Source organism: Corapipo altera, unplaced genomic scaffold (assembly GCF_003945725.1).
Source record: "Corapipo altera isolate COAL_440 unplaced genomic scaffold, ASM394572v1 23, whole genome shotgun sequence".
Lineage (NCBI taxonomy): Eukaryota > Metazoa > Chordata > Aves > Passeriformes > Pipridae > Corapipo > Corapipo altera.
This window is the reverse complement of record NW_020884878.1, coordinates 4,702,557-4,718,413: the sequence shown is the minus strand read 5'-3', so window position 1 is coordinate 4,718,413 and position 15,857 is coordinate 4,702,557. Positions and strand designations below refer to the sequence as shown.

General features: G+C 40.6%; 1 protein-coding gene across 1 annotated transcript in view; it reads left to right on the top strand.

Moving 5' to 3' along the window:
* Positions 1 to 15,857, top strand: part of KIF26A (kinesin family member 26A) — a 102,337-nt gene that overhangs the window by 22,861 nt on the left and 63,619 nt on the right. The window contains exon 4 of the mRNA XM_027638197.1: positions 12,656 to 13,156. Within this exon, the coding sequence (XP_027493998.1) occupies positions 12,656 to 13,156 (501 nt within the window). The remainder of the gene's footprint in view (positions 1 to 12,655; positions 13,157 to 15,857) is intronic.

Here is a 15,857-nt window from a genome sequence, read left to right as displayed (position 1 = left end):
TTGGTGTTAAGCATCTCACATCTCTGAGTTTATATCAACACAAGCCTTCTTCCAGGAGCAGCATCTGGCTCATTGGCAAGATCTGTGGACAGTTGTTCTGATCGCTGTGGAGATGCCTCTGGCTGTCATGTGGCTGCTGCCTTGGCCGTGCTGCTTTGTTATTCTAGCTGATCCTGTTTTCATTTATTTCTTTTTTGGCTTACCTTTGATTCTGATGAATTTCTCCTGAGATTATAGTCTTGAATAAATCTTGCCTAACTTTTTCATGCAGGGACTTCCATGAGATGGTGTTGTTATTTCAGTGACTATTTGCTGATGGAGCTTGGAGCAGTAACATCCCAGCCTGTGCCTTGTGTGCAGGTTTTCCCTGTGAATCATAGCATCAGTCACGTGGAGAAAAAACACACATCTTTGAGGATATCCTGCATAATAGGTTTCTCTGAGACTAGAGCTGCAAGTGTACATCAAATATTAACAGTACATAGTCAGTGCTTGGGATGGTGCTGAGAGTCCTGGAATCAGCGACTTGGATTTTTCAAGTTGGCCACTTGGAGTAGAGTTTCTGGCCCAGCTGATATGCACTTGCATAGGAGCAAAGAATAATGTGTGTTGGCTCTGAATTTACATTAGCTCAAGTGCTGTCCCTACCTGTTTGATTGTATGTTTTTTTATTCATACACCTTGTACTTTAAAAATGTGATTTTTTTTTTCTTCTTCCCCCTGCCCCCCCCCCTCCAAGTATTGTGGCTTTGGAAGACATGTAGGCTTAAATAAAAGTGCTTCTTAAAATACAAAAGCATCTACTTTCGTTAAAGAAGCTTATCAGGATCACTACTTCTGGTGATTGAAATTAGCAGAGCTGTGATGTGCAGGAGGCCGGACAAGATGGTTATCTTCCCTGGCCTTTAATGATCTGTAGAACTGCTTTAGTGCTGTCCACAACGGGAGCTGTTTGACAAGCTGTCAGATTTTATAAGGATATTACCAAGGCATGATTACACTCACTTTACTGGTTATAAGTGTGTATTTATATCTGTAATAATAATACTAAGACAACTTGGGTGGTGGGGGTTTTTTTAATGATTTACTGCAAATTTGACACACGAGTTACTTCCACAAAACTTCCCTTTGAAAATAAGGGGGAAATTGATACACTAAAATGTAACTTAATTAATCATCTAATAACTGCAAACATGCATTTTGTGGGCATTTTCTGAAGTGGAAAGACAAGTTGGTGAAAGAGTTCACTGCTAATTTGAAATTAGGAACAGGGATACTTCAATTTAGATGGGGATATAATGACTTGACTTTCAGTATGAATGTTGCCATGGATTTCCTTAGGTCTCAGGTCCCTCTCTGGGGCTGTAATTTCTCTTCTTAAAAGAACCCTTTCTTCCACTGTACTTGGCCTTTTCCAGCAGGTGATGAGGCAGCTTCTTTTCCAAGGTCTCAGAACACAAAAATTAAAATAAAAACATCCTTTTATGTAGTACCTTCAATTGAACGGAAGCATGAATGTACCCTATGATGTTAGGCATTGTCTACATTTGTGGAATTTCTATAGAGGCAGCGTTAGATACAGTAAATGTTTAAGGGCCCTGTTAATTGTGACTGGTAGGACAAGCTAGAGCCTTTCATCTCTTAGTTGCTGTTTTTAATAGGGTCTGGCTTGAAGGGTTTTGAAAGTTGTTGCCAGGTGTTTGATTGCTTCTGTGTCTCAGGAGATAAGGCTTGTTTTGTGTATGTGCACTTGTGAGGAGTTTACAGAGATATTTTTGCCAGTCATCTGTGGGTATGTCTACATGTGTGTTAGTTACAGGCAGATACAAGCTCACTTTGCTCATGGGTTTAATATGTTTGTATCCTGTGCCTTAGCAGAGTTTACAAACCCTATTAACATGGGGTTTGAGATGCTTTGAGCATGGGTAGAGTGGGTTTTTGTCTGCCTGTGGGCATAGCCCTATCGATTTATGTTTGTAGAAGGAAAACCTTAGACAAAGGGAGTTGCTCCTCTTGGATTATGCTATCCCTTTGGATGGCGGGAGGTTGCACAGCTTGCAGTTTTCACAGGACCACCGCAGGGCTTCTTAGCATAAGGGTTACAGGTGGGTATTGATCACCAGACTGTTGTTGTTCCGCTCACACAAATGTGATTTGCTGTGCTGATAAAGGCAATTCCTACTCGTTATTTAGGTTGCATAGAAAATGCACGATGCCTTTTGGTGCCCAGCCGGGCATTTTAAGGATTCAGGGATGAATATATGCTTTGTTGTCAACAACGCAGTACAACCACTGAAAGGCCTGTTACAAGCCTGTATGATCAAAGGATAGCAGCCAACTTACAAAAAGTGGTATTAGGGAAAACCAAAGTACTCTCATGCAAAGCGATTGATTGATCTGACATAGGACAACTAGAAAACAGTAGGTTTGTAGGTAGGATTATCTAATACTGCTCAGGTAATGGCTACTGAAGGCCAACAGTCTCAGCAAACACAGCAGGAGTATCTCCTCCTAATACAGTCTTGTTCTTGCTACGAGGCTGACATGACCTGGCAGCGTGTGCTTGCAGCCCAGAAAGCCAGTTGTATCCTGGGCTGCATCCAAAGCAATGTGGGAAGCAGGTCAAGGGAGGTGATTGTTTCCCTCTACTCTGCTCTCATGAAACCCCACCTGGAGCACTGTGTCCAGTTCTGGTCTCCCCAGTGTAAGAAGGGTGTGGACTTGGAGCGAGTTCAGAGGAGGCCATGAAGATGATCAGAGGGCTGGAACACCTCTCCTCTGAAGACAGACTGAGAGAGTTGGGGCTTTTCAGCCTTCAGGTACTGGAAGGCCACAGTTAGGTCACCACAAAGCCTTTTCTTCTCCAGGTTGAACAATCCCAATTTTCATCTTAGGAGAGGTGCACCATCCCTCTCATCATCTTGGTGGCCTCTTCTGGACTCACTTCAACAGGTCCATGTCCTTCCTGTGCCTGGGACTCCAGAGCTGGAGGCAGCACTCCAGGTGGGGTCTCATGAGAGCAGAGCAGAGGGAGACAATCGCCTCCCTCAAGCTGCTGATCATGCTGCTTTTGATGGAGCCCATCAAAACTGGCTTTCTGGGCTGTGAGTGCCCATGGCCAGCTCGTGTCCAACCTCTCATCCACCAGCATCCACAAGTCCTTCTCAGCAGGGCTGCTCTCAATCTGTTCACCCGCAGCCCGTGTTGATACTGGGGCTTGCCCCGATCCAGGTGCACCACCCTGTGCTTGGTTTTGTTAAACCTCTTGAGATTCCCATGGGCCCACTTTCTGATCTTGTCCAGGTCCCTCTGGATGGCATCCCACCCTTCAGGTTTAACAACAGCATCACTTGGCTTGGTACCAGCTGCAAATTTGCTGAGGCTGCACTTGATCCCTTTATGTCATTAATGAATATATTAAATAACAATGGTCCCAATACGGACCCCTGAGGGACACCACTTGTCACTGATGTCCATCAAGATGGAGAGGTAGGAGTGGCTGGATTTGCGCCATCGAATTTAGGCATCTCATTTGTATTCCAAAGCTATCCCTCGAACTTGTAGGGAATGAAATCTAACAATGCTATACTTTGTATCTCTAAGGGAAGATTGAAGTAAACTATATATGTTGCATAGTTAATGATAAAGAAAGTTTTGGGTATGGTAGTGATGGGCTGTGAGAATTTGACAAAAGAATAATTATTCAAGGTGTATAAACAGTCACAATTAAGACAAGAAGTATGGAATTTAATATAGGAATGATGCAAATTGGAAAACTTGCTGCAAGCAAGATAGTATAGGTTACTGAATAGTCATCTAAGGAGAACAGTATTTTGAAGTCTTGTATTCCTTGTCTGTGGCACTTGGACCCAAGCAACAAGTCTGTCTACAAATGTGTTACCCATCTTTCCAAAACTAGGATCATAAGAAAATAGGGCTGGGAAAGGATCTTCAGATCTTTAAAAAGTAGTCCAGCTTCCTCCGGTGAAATGGGTCATCCTATGTCTAGATCACCTCCCACTGATGTTTACCTGCTCTTCAGAAACTGTCTCAAAGGAACAAGATTTCTCAACATCATTCTGTAGCAATTGCCAATATTCACTTGCCTTTGAAAGTTTTTTCTTGAGTCATCTTTGAAAAGTAGCATGATTTCTATTTTCCCTTCTCAAGTGGATATGGAAAGTAATTTGTCACTAGTCTGTTTTCTACCACTTTTTGTGTACTGAAGGATTCTGATCAGTTTTCTCTCTTCTAAACTAAATAAACCACACTTCTTCTCGCTTCCTACAACATTCTTGTTTTCTAAACTCCTTTTTGTCCTATAGACACTCCTCAAATGTTCTGTCTCCATCTGTGGTTTATATGGCTGGGATCATACTTCACCTAATGAGATTCCATAGGAGGATCATTTGATTTTTTGGGCAATATCCTCCACCTGCATAAATCCCTTAGTATCTGCATACTTTCTAATGCAAGCTGGAGCCAGCAGAATGGGGTCAATTACTTCTCTGCAGCAGTATCGTATCTGAAACTAAGGGACGAGCATGGACATTGCTTCCATCCAAGTCCAGAGAAACTGGAGGCACAGGATCCCACTTTCCAATAGGTAGCTGATGACAGATTTCTGAATATACTTGCTGAAGTTCCTCTGCTGAAGAGTGCTATTTAAAACGGATTCTTGGCTGGCTTTTTCTTAGAGCAGCTGTGGGATGAACAGATTGGAGAGGGAGGTGGTGTCTCACATAGGTGCCGCCTAGTAAGCAAGGGATCTGGAGCAGACTCTTCAAGCAGAGTGTGGTCTGCTTGTGGTTGAGGAGTTAGAGATTCTCTTCATCATTCCTTTTCTATTAATCCCTGTTTAGAAAGTTGTTTTGTGGTTGGTTTTTTTTTTTTTTCCCCTTGATTAAGTCTCAGCAAGGAGAAAAAGGAGAAACTCTAACCCACTGCAGTACTGCCTAAATTCAGATGTAAACTCAAAATTTTTCAGCCAAAATGATTTTTTTTTTTTGTAGAAGCAGCTAAACTGAGACAGTGGAACTTAATTAAGATGAAGAATAAGTGAAATCCACTTTTTTAATAATAAAAACTGCATGGCGTGCTAACTGTGCACTGTATGCAGCAATTTGTAGCTTGCAAGAGGAGTGCACAATGGGCAGCCTTTTGGTTGTGAAAGCTAAATCGTTCCTGTATGGTCCTCAAGTATTCATTTACCACGTAATTGATAAAACGAGCGAGTGAAAGAGACACTAAGAGAGAGTGATCCAATGCCAAGCACTGGTTTTCGTAGTTGATTTTAAATGTACATTATGTTAATGATGTTCATTTGGAAAATGTGTCCACTCCCTAACTTCTGCCGCTGAACGTTCTCTTAATTGGATTCAGATGGTTGGACTGAAACAGTTGCAGGGTTCATATACAGAGGAGTGTTCCAAGCACTTTTTTTTTTTTTTCCTATTCAGTCTTTCTGAGCCAGAGTTGCTTTTACTGTGGCTGGTGTCCAGACGTTCTCGAACTCCCTCATTAAAGATCTGTCTGATAGAAATGGGCACAGTTCTACTGGGACAAATGTGCTGAAGATCTCATCTGATGCATGACTCCTCTCCATTGGGCTGGCTGGGTTGGGTTGCTGGTCTCTGGCCAGAGTTCATCAGTGAAGGAGTTCATCTTGCCAGGCTTACATTGCAATTTGTCATTCTGAAAACACAGGCTGTTGACTAAATAATTCTAATAGTGGGAACAGCCTTTTGTTTCCAGTAAAATGATATTAGGAGTTGATGTTTCTGAGGCATTTTGACAAGGCAGCGTGTTTCTGTGTAGAGGTGCTCTGCTATGATTTTCATCCCTATGCTGAAATTCAGAGCTACTTTATTATCTGAGCAGCCTGACTGAACTCAAACTGTATGTGAAGTAGAACATTCAATGTGGTGAAGATATCAGACAGCATCACTTTCCCAAGTAGCTGTTCTAGCACATAAGTACATGATTTGCTTTGAAGAGGAAAGAAAAGTTGTGACTTTCTATGCAGTTGTGACTCTAAGTGTTGTGTAGTGATAGATGTGCAAGTATTTCCCCAAACACTTCCTGCTGTTCAAAGGGATAATACTTTTTTGAAGGTTTATAAGAAATATAAGAGGAAAATTAAAAAAGACACAATGGCTGTTGGAAGACGGTGTTTTCATATGAACAAAATCAGTACTGAATTTACATTGTGAAGTTATAGTAAGCCACAGACCCAAGAGGGAAAATTAAAAGATTACTTAAAACCAACAATAAACATGCAAATTAAAAGTCATCAATTTTAAATGAAGTCATGCACTATTAAAAATAAGCACAAAATTACATACTAGTTTGGATGTGTAGTTTATAGAATACACCAAATGTTAAAATTGAATGAAATTAAGAAAAACATTTTCCAAAGGCAAGTAAAATATCTGTTTAATTAGATTGTAAAGAAAGAAGATTAAAAGTAATATTTTGTGAAACAGTAATTACTGTTTTTCAGAAGTAGTGAGGTTCCTGTGTGTTGATCTAAATTTAACGGTGATAGCAGATCTCTTTGGGGTCTTTTGTTTTGTTTGTGTCTTTTAATTATTTTAAATGGCAACCACCACCTTTATTTTGTTTTCTTTGCCCTGAACACACTGCATGGCTGTTTGCTCTAATACTCTGCCAGCTCATGAAAGTAAATCTGGGAGATCAGCTCATACCCTCTGGTTCTGGAAGGTTAAAAGCCAAATCATTGCAGGGGACTATACAGCAAGATAACAGGAAAGGCAGCTGAAACCATTGGGAGGTGGGTTGAGGTGCTGATGGGAGCCTGAGATGTAAATAAACCAGATTGCTCTCATTTCCTCTTTCCACTGTATTATGCATTCCAATAGCACTATTCATCTTTATGACAGACACCTATTGCTTTAACTTTACTGCGGGCCACTGAAGTACATTAAAGTGGGCAGGAAATGGAAATAAATAGAGTTCAGTGGAGGCTGCCGGATAACTAAACACACCACAGTCATTTTTAGTGTGGGGTCATGCGGTTTTTAGCAGATTTATCATGTTGCTTGACTTTTGTTAGAAAGATGGGTGCTGTTTAAGAGATGCAATATACTTTTTTTTTTAAGTAGGAAAAGATGCTTGGATACTTTGTTTTCAAACTCTTTGGGACACCAGAGATAAAAAGAAATTGGGTTGAGCCTCAGCTGGGTAGAGTCAGTGGGATATGTCTGTATGCACTACCTCAGGTTGTGGTTAGAAACAGAATAATGTGATTGGAGATGTGAAGAAATCCTGCTAGCAAATAGAATGGGAGGAGGACAGCAATCCATTGGCTTAAATTAATCTTTCACCTAAAGGTAGTGAGGCATTCCTGTAGGGAGGCCGAATGGAATTTGGCCTTAAAAATGCATTTGCTTGTTTTTTAAATGCCTGCACATTTTGCTCACTTTGGAAATGTGGATTGCTCTTCTGCTTATTCAGAGGGATGTTTTCAAGGATAGCAAAGTCACACTGCAAGTTCCAGATACCCTTAACCAGCGGGAGATAGGACTTCAGGTGAATTCTGTTTTTGTGAAGGCTTCATGTGTTTGTTTTTCCTTGATTGTTTATATTCTGATAAGATTAAGTCAGTTACGTGAATGAATTCACAACACGGGTTACTTGAAGACTTACACCTCATATTTTCACTCCCTTGAGATAGTCAGATAGTTGGAAACTTTTCTTAAAAAAAAATTAATTATTAGCACTTTTTTTTTCCCCTTGATTACACTGAGCAGCCCCTGGGTTTGCTGAGTATAGTGCTTTTGTATTTTGGGTTTTTTTTTTGACCATGACTGCTTTATAGTTGAAAGCAAGCCTCAGCCTTTAAAGTAATTGTCAATATAGAAGATAATAGTGGATATTTCACAATGTCATGTAAGATAAAAACTAATTTGTAAGCAGTGCGGCAGAAATCTGGAAAGACAATTAAGACAAAAAATCATTAACATTGATTCTTTTGCACTGGAATAGTACATTCCTGTCTCCAAAAGCATCCTTTAAAAATGTTGTTCACCTAGGTCTGTGTTTAATTATGTATTATAGTGTGACATTCAGTGTTTCTTCTTTCTTTTTAATTATATTTATATCAAGAATTTAATTCAATTCAGAATACTGCTCCAGATACACTCGCATTGCAGAAACTATTGCCAGGCAGAATTGCAGGTAATTACTGAGGCTGGTTGTTGGCAATTTGACTTTTCATCATTTGTTCGTCATCGTTTGTTCGCACTCTCTGGACAGTTCCCCACTGAAAGGATTAGGTTACAAATGGGTGGGTATTACTTCAGGGACTTCTTAAGTGAGAATCCAGATGCTTTTCTGCCTCCTTTCCTCTTGCTTAGTCTGGGAGTTAGAAGTCAGTAGCTACAGGTAAGTTTCAAAGCTTGTATCTTTGTTTCTCTTATGCAATGGAAAAAACCTCTATATTGCTCCTTGTTAATTGAACAGAAAATCTAACTGTGAACTTTAAGTTAACTTTAATTTAAGAAAATTACAGATGACATTAATTGACATTAAAATGTCAAAAGAATCTACTGGAAGTGCAGTATCCCTGACAGACTATTTTCAGAAAAGAAGGTAATTTGTTATTTCATGCTTTGAAAACCTGGCTATGACTTAGGTACCTAAGCTGAAGGAAGGCTTTTGGAGATACTGGCCTTTGGTCACATCTCAGATATTTTGAATATGTGTGTAGTTTCAAGGGCAGTGGTCTTGGGCTGTGGTGTTTTACAGTTTTGAGATGTGAGTTTTGTTTGTGTGCCCCACACGGTGTTACCCGAATAGCTGAAGCCTTGCTTGATCCTCACTTGCTTTCATGTGGAGGCAGCAGAGGTGAAGTGTACGTCAGAGAGGGAAGCGTGAATTACAGTGGCTGTTTCTTTTTCTCTGTTATGTGTTGCTGGATGTGTTTTCAAACCTGTGCTCGTTTTCCCTACTCATAATTTCAGAGGTAAAGCCTGAAGGCAGGCTTCAGGCAAAATGTGCTGGTGTTGAAGGAAATGGTTTTTTTTGCCATGTGTTCAGAAAAATCCTGGTTTTCTGAGCTTACTGTCCTGCCCAGTTGAGCTTGGAAGGACTTGCAAGCTCTTCTCCTGTGGGCAGTTTACGTGTGTGTGTTTAATCTCCTAGCAGCAGTTGGCAAGCTGGCTTGTGTCTGTAAGAACTGCTTGCAGAAAAGCAGTGGTAAATTCAAGCACTTCAGAAAATTTGTCCTCATATAACAACACATACTTGTCTCATGCCTTGACCTTACTGAGTGCTGCTGGGCTCCCCAGTACAGTTGCTCCTAGTGAGACCACTTATTTTACAACTCTAACAATCTGTGATATTTGGATATCTAAAATTTGTATGCAGAAGTTAACAAGTTGAGTCTGAAATTAGGGGTTTGGTTTCTACAGTAGGAGGGGAAGCTGTGAACATTACAGCATCACAGTATTTTGCTTATCCTGCTTGTTCAGGAGGTAAGAACAGCATTTGGAAAGTAGGTGTGACAAAGACAGCATAGTTTATTTATACTGTGGAGGAACAAAAGAGTCATGTTCTTTGTAGCACAGCAGACTAAAGTGATTTTGGAGCACTGTTTGGAGTAGAGGCTTGTACATTGTGCATTTAGTTTTTGCGCCATTCCCCCCAGCGATTTGCACACCCCCTTTGTCTGGGCTGCCTCTCTGCTGGTGGAGCTGCAAGAAGGATGGCTTTAGCTGCTTCACCCCTCCCGTGTGTGTGTCTAACACATTTGGTCACTCAAGTTTTATTTCTTCCCTCTGTAAAACATGAGAGTGTAACTTCCACCCCAGCCTTGTTGGGGCACGAGCTGCCGAAGCAGGGGCTCCCCAGGACCAGGCATTGTCACCGAACAGTAAAACCTCTTTAATGGGGCTGGCTAAACTTTTAAGTTATGGTTAATGTTTTTAACAGTAACTTGTGTTTCCTCTGGCCTTCACGCCCAACCATTAGCCAGGTGTTTTTGTTGCACAGAGTGGAAAAATAAAAGTAATCTAACAGTCCAGCTGGGCCCTCACTGAGGTGCTGGAGGATGTTGGCCACAGATGCAAACTGGGGGTCACAGAGGCTGGTTGAGTAGGTTAAGAGGCTCCTTGTAATGCCTGGAAAAATATAAGCATTGGAAATGAGATTCCTTTTTTTTTTTTACCATAAATAAATTACAAGGTTTAAATTTGGCATACTATGTGCCCATATGCTTTTACTCTGTGTAATTTTCTAAATATATTATTTTCTTTAAATTTATTTTTGTTCCCCCCCTTTAATATGGCATCCACTTGATTTCTTTGTAACTGCAAGACAGGCCTGACTCTGATGTGCCTTATGCTGTAAACTGTGTTTATGGAGCTAGAATTGGGGTCATTAATTTTCTTTACATCAAAAGAAGTAATTTCTTTTAAATGAGAAGCCTGTTTCACCTAGTAATTCGCTTTAATTGCTTATTTGAAACTTTTGACATTTGATAGCAATTTAAACATTGCCAGATGAGGCTCATGCAATTTGGGACCTGCAGGTGCTTCCTTGAGTGCCCAACTTGGATCAAAGGAGTGAGACCAGGGATGTGCCTGGCCGCAGACGGGGCACCCAATGCTGGAAGGTACTGTGTTCTGGGGCTGTTTGAATAGATGCTGTGTGTCAGCCTCAGCAAGAATTTGCTCAGAGGGCTCTCTCTTGGAGAGGTTTCTGTGGAGCACAGAGCATGGTGGTGTTTGTTTTTCTTGGGAGATAGACTGTGTGGCCTTTGTTTTGCCTAAAGCTAAATAGTGCTTGCAGCACTAAGTCTCTATGTTTAAGTCTAACCAATAGCACTTTCTGCTGAAGGGTTAGAAAAAAGTTTCTAAAATATTAATTACTCCCTTTTTTCCCTGACTAATATCTGTTAATTTAGTATTATCATCTTTTGGGAGGTTTGGAGGGGAAGAATTTTCCTCCTCTTGAGGGTAAGCAAATGGTGCAACTTCAGAAGCATTTTTATTAGCATCTAAACCTCAATGAAGAGAAGAGACAAAAATGAAAGTGTCTTTCACTTCATTTTTTATATTGATTCACTAATGTGAGTGCAATTTATTGTTCAATCGGCAGCAGGAGTAGCTTTTCTTAGCCTGAGAAGTATTTTTTTTTAAGTCAGTAAATAAACAATAATTTAGATTATTGCGGAAAGAGCAACTTTTGTTAATGGCTTTTGGCTGTGGAATGCTAGATATACTCACAATGGCTTCTATCAACACTCTGTGTGTCTTGTGAGAGATTAAAACTATTCCAGGAATAGCCCAACAGCTGAACATGAGATGAATTCTGTGCTGCTGCTGCAGAAATTAGGCAGTGGTTTAGGACTTTCTGAATTCAGAGCAAAGCAAAGTGCCAGTGCCAAAACTTCTTTAAAGAGTCTTATTGATGTGCGTTGTAATTAAAACCAGAATTAGTTTTCTAACAGGACATTCATTTCCTAGAGAGCAATTGCAGCTTGGCATAAGTAATACACTTTTAAAACCAAGAACTGGTCTGGGGATATCCCCAGCATATGTTGGATGGCAGACTTATTAGCTATGTGTGCCCTCCTTATTAACAAGCAAATTAAATATTTTCACTTAAAATAATTATACAAATAAACCTTTGGCTGTGCTGAGATTTCATTAAAACCTTATTTGTTTAGAGAGCTCAATGAGAGAGTGTTAAGTTGGGTCAGTTTTACTGCATGGCAATAGTCTCGATAGCAGATTTACAACAGGGCTGGATTTAATCTCTCGACTAATCTTTACAGTAGCAGGCTTGGGATGGGAAGGAATTTGTGCATTCCAGGAGATAGGTAACTCTATCTCTGAAGTGGAAACATGGTGCTGGGTTTTAAAATGTCTGAGCAGCCTTAAAATGAACTGGCAAAGGGGTGGTGGGGAATTGCTTTTTAGAAACAAAATAGGTGTTACTTTTGAATCAGCTTCTTAGCATGTACATTGTCACACCTTCACACACAGCTGTAGGCTCAAATCTATTTCTCATCAAAGCAACTGTAGCATAAGGGAATATTGCAACCATCTGGGTTGCAAAGATCAGAAATAACGGTCCTTGCTAGCAGAGGAACCAGCTGTGGGCAGCACCACGTAAACTGGCTTTTATGCCACTTGATTAATCATTTCTGAGGATGAAGACAGCAAAACGTTTACCAGGTCATGCATTAATGTTTTAAAATGCTTTAAAGTCTAATTTGTGTGGGCTTCTGGTCGTGGTATGACTTTGAATCAAGTTATGATATTTGTAGGTTCAGCATCTCAACTAACAATGCTCCCGAGCATGGGAAACACAGGCACTTTAGATGTCTCCAAAGGAGAGTTAATTAGAAAAATGAGCAGTTATCAAGTACACCACAGCTCCACTGTTTAATTCTGATGATCATTTTCATGCTGGGTCTGATACAAATGAATGCACTTATGGTTTATTAATCCACTGCAACCTGCAAGCCTGTTGAGGTATTCAGGGTAAAAAAGATTGAGAGTTACCAGAACAGATTTAAAGTACTTCCGTGAGCGGAGAGCAAATCAGAGAACTTTTTTTTCCTTTCTTTTTATCTTTCTGTATTCACTCAGTACGGGTTTTTTTTTGCCTTTCTCCACTTCTTTAGGACCCACGATTATCAGCTTTAATTTTTGACAAGCTTCAAGTGCCTGACTATTTACAGAAAAACAGGAATGAAGGAGAGAGCAGATGCGAAACTTGTGCCACTCACTTGAATCAGCTGAAGCAGGAAGCCATTCAGATGATGCACACCCTCAGTCAAACCAACTACCCAGAAATGCCTGACCTCCCGCCCAGCGCCGGGGCAGTGACCAGCATGGTACCCAGGATGGTCACTGTCTCCTCCCAGAGAGACCTGCCACTCCTTGCTGGGCAGGTGGGCAGGCAGCCTGGAAAGTCGCCAAATCTCTTCTCTGCAGCAGAGAGGAAGAAGGGACTTGGATGGTCTCAAGGCGTGGGTGGTTTTCCGAACTCCAGCGTTCAAGTGACGGTGGCCCCCAGCGGTCTCAGCGGTGCTCTGAGCTCGGTCACCATCCAAGCTCAGCAGTACCTCGAGGGCATGTGGAGTATCTCCAGGGTGAACAGCTTCCTGCCTCAGGCTTGTCTAGTAAGTAGCAATAATTTAGCTGTTTGAGTTTTGTTTACATGTGTGTGGACATACAGAGAGATAAAGATAAAACTTGAGATGTATACATATTTATCTTAGCGGGATCAGCTAATGGTATTCTAAACCATGTTTCAAGGGCTGAAAAAGAGCTTTTGAACGATGTTCTATCAGATGTCACAGGGAATTTGCTTTCTTATCTCAGATGGTGAGATCCTTTCCTCAGATGTTTTTGCACCTACTTTAGCTTCACATACGCAGGCGATGTTATTTGTCTGTCACCTACCGGGTAACCCCTTTAGAAAAACATAAAAGGCCAAGTTTGCCACATATGTAACTCTGGGAGCTTCATGGGATTATATCAAAGATGAACTTGACCCTCAAGTCTAGCACTGAGATTCTAATGCTGTATACAATTCAGCAGTTGCTGTTAATGGACAGTGATGAGCATTAATCTTCAGCTTAGATGTGTTGCAAAACAGTTTGCTGCTGAATAGGGTGCTCAGAAGGTTGCTTCAGAGCCACATGCCTGTAAATGTCATTGCACTTGGATTTTAAGCATTGATGTTGATTTCCTGTATTCTGCGTGCATTTTAAGAACTCTTGTGGGAAATGAAAAAGCTTTATAGAGGTGCATGTTACCTTTAAAATCAAGTTTATTACGTATTTGTGACTATCTATGGAACTGTGCTAAGAAGAAGGATATAGTGATTGGTTTTGACTAAGATCTATTCCTAAATGGTTTTCACAAGGTAGTGAACAGGGGAGTGCGTGTAATGATGAAATGTGTACAATTTAAAGTAATGGTTTTCACTTAAAAGATGTAACAGATCCTGCAAGACCAGGTATGTTGGTGCTAGACAGTTTTAAATTTAACATAATGCCTTCTGTGCTGTTGTATGTAAACACTGCCTAATATTGCTTCGTAGCTTCAGCTGGTTGAGCTCCAAGATCATCAGTGATAAATATTTAACAGTGCTGCTGTGTAGCATTACTTTTGCAGCCTGACTGTTGTGTTTTCTTCCAGAAAAGGCTTGGAGGCATGATTCCTCCCTCCCATGCTTCTCTCTCATATGGAAATTTGTGAATTCACATACATCCCACCTCTGAGGGGTTCCCATTTAAATCCAGTGAATACCCACTGGCATCAGATCACTCATTGAGAAAAGGAAAAAACTTGACCCATTCAGCTCTTCATAGTTTGTAAGGAACTGCTGCTATAAGAGCTTTTCTCAAAGGTGTTGCTCCATGCACTAGAGATAAATTTGGCCAATGTAAGTGTATGATGTTGTCTTTAAATTACCTTTTAAATTTTGTATATATTTCAGAAATGTAGAAGGAAAAATGGGAAAGCTACTGGGTTAAGAAACCTGCACTTTGAAAGCAGAAGTATTTCCATTTGCCTGCTCATTCCTTGTCTGCCCTTATTCCTGTCCTAAATAATTCACTAACAGCCAGCTCCAGATTTCTTCCTGCTTAACCATGCTGACTGATAGATGTGGTTTTCCCTAACCACTGTACTATTCTAACATAAAACTGTTGCCTCATTTAACCCCTGTGAAGGAAAAATGTGTATAATGCAACAGAGATTAAGTGCGATCAAGAAATGTGCAAAGAAACTCAGTAGCCTGGAAAACAGTGACCTTTAATGAAAGGACAAACAAGCTGTTGGAGACAGCTTGGATGTGATCCAGGCACCTGCAAGGGCAGTTTCGATTTATAAGCAGTTTTTGGAGAGGAGCTAGTCTTCAGTTGTTTTATCTCTTTTAATTTATTTTTTTTAAATTCATTTGCATCCAAGTGTAGTTACCGAAAACTGTGCGTGTATGTCTTTCCAAATTCTACTTCTTGTGTCTGTCTGAATTCTTCTACTGCCTTTTGTGTTATTAAGAACCTTGTGTCTGATGAAGCTGTTTGGATGGGTGAGGCAGAAAGTGCTTCCCCTACGCTCTTCCCCTGAGGAATCCCAGGTGTTGAAGGAAATAGGATTGGAGAGATTTCAGGAAAAAGCTAGTATAGCCCTTGTCTAGGATAGCATTCACTGCATAACATTCTTGTCCAATGCTTATCTGACCTCCTCTTACAATTTTTCAAGGACTGGGATTTCCCTATTTCTCTTGATTCTCAAGTCTGAACTTCCTTTCCTATTAGAAAAGTTTACTTGATTTATTTCCTTTATTTTTTTTTTTTTAAACTCTGGTTAGAGAGATAATTTTGGCTTTTCTTTCCTGAAGTTGAAGGCAGAGTTTAGGTTTCAGATTAACCCAGAAGAAAGATGTAGATGTACATACTTTTAGTGATGTCTTTAGTAACATTTCCCATCTTCTTGTAGAGCAAAGCTGGTCTGGCCAGAGGAATTCTGGAACAAGTAGAACTACTGCAGTAGAAAGGACAGCATTGCATGTACTGTATGTGTGACTGCATCTTGGAGTCTTCAGCCCCAGTTTAGGCAAGATACTGCACAAATGGAGAAGAAAAAGATGGATCTTTTCCCAGGGAGTTTACACTCTTGGTTGTGATACCAGTTATTTTAACTCCTCCGTATATACCCGTTTCACTGGGAATCTTTTTGCCTTTCTTCCTTACCAAAGGGTACCTGAAACAAGTACTCAACTCCCTGGTGGGAAGCTGTTACCCAATTCCTAACCTCTCAGCGATTTAACTCACCGAGGCATATGAAATGAGAGTGAATAATTTTCTAAAA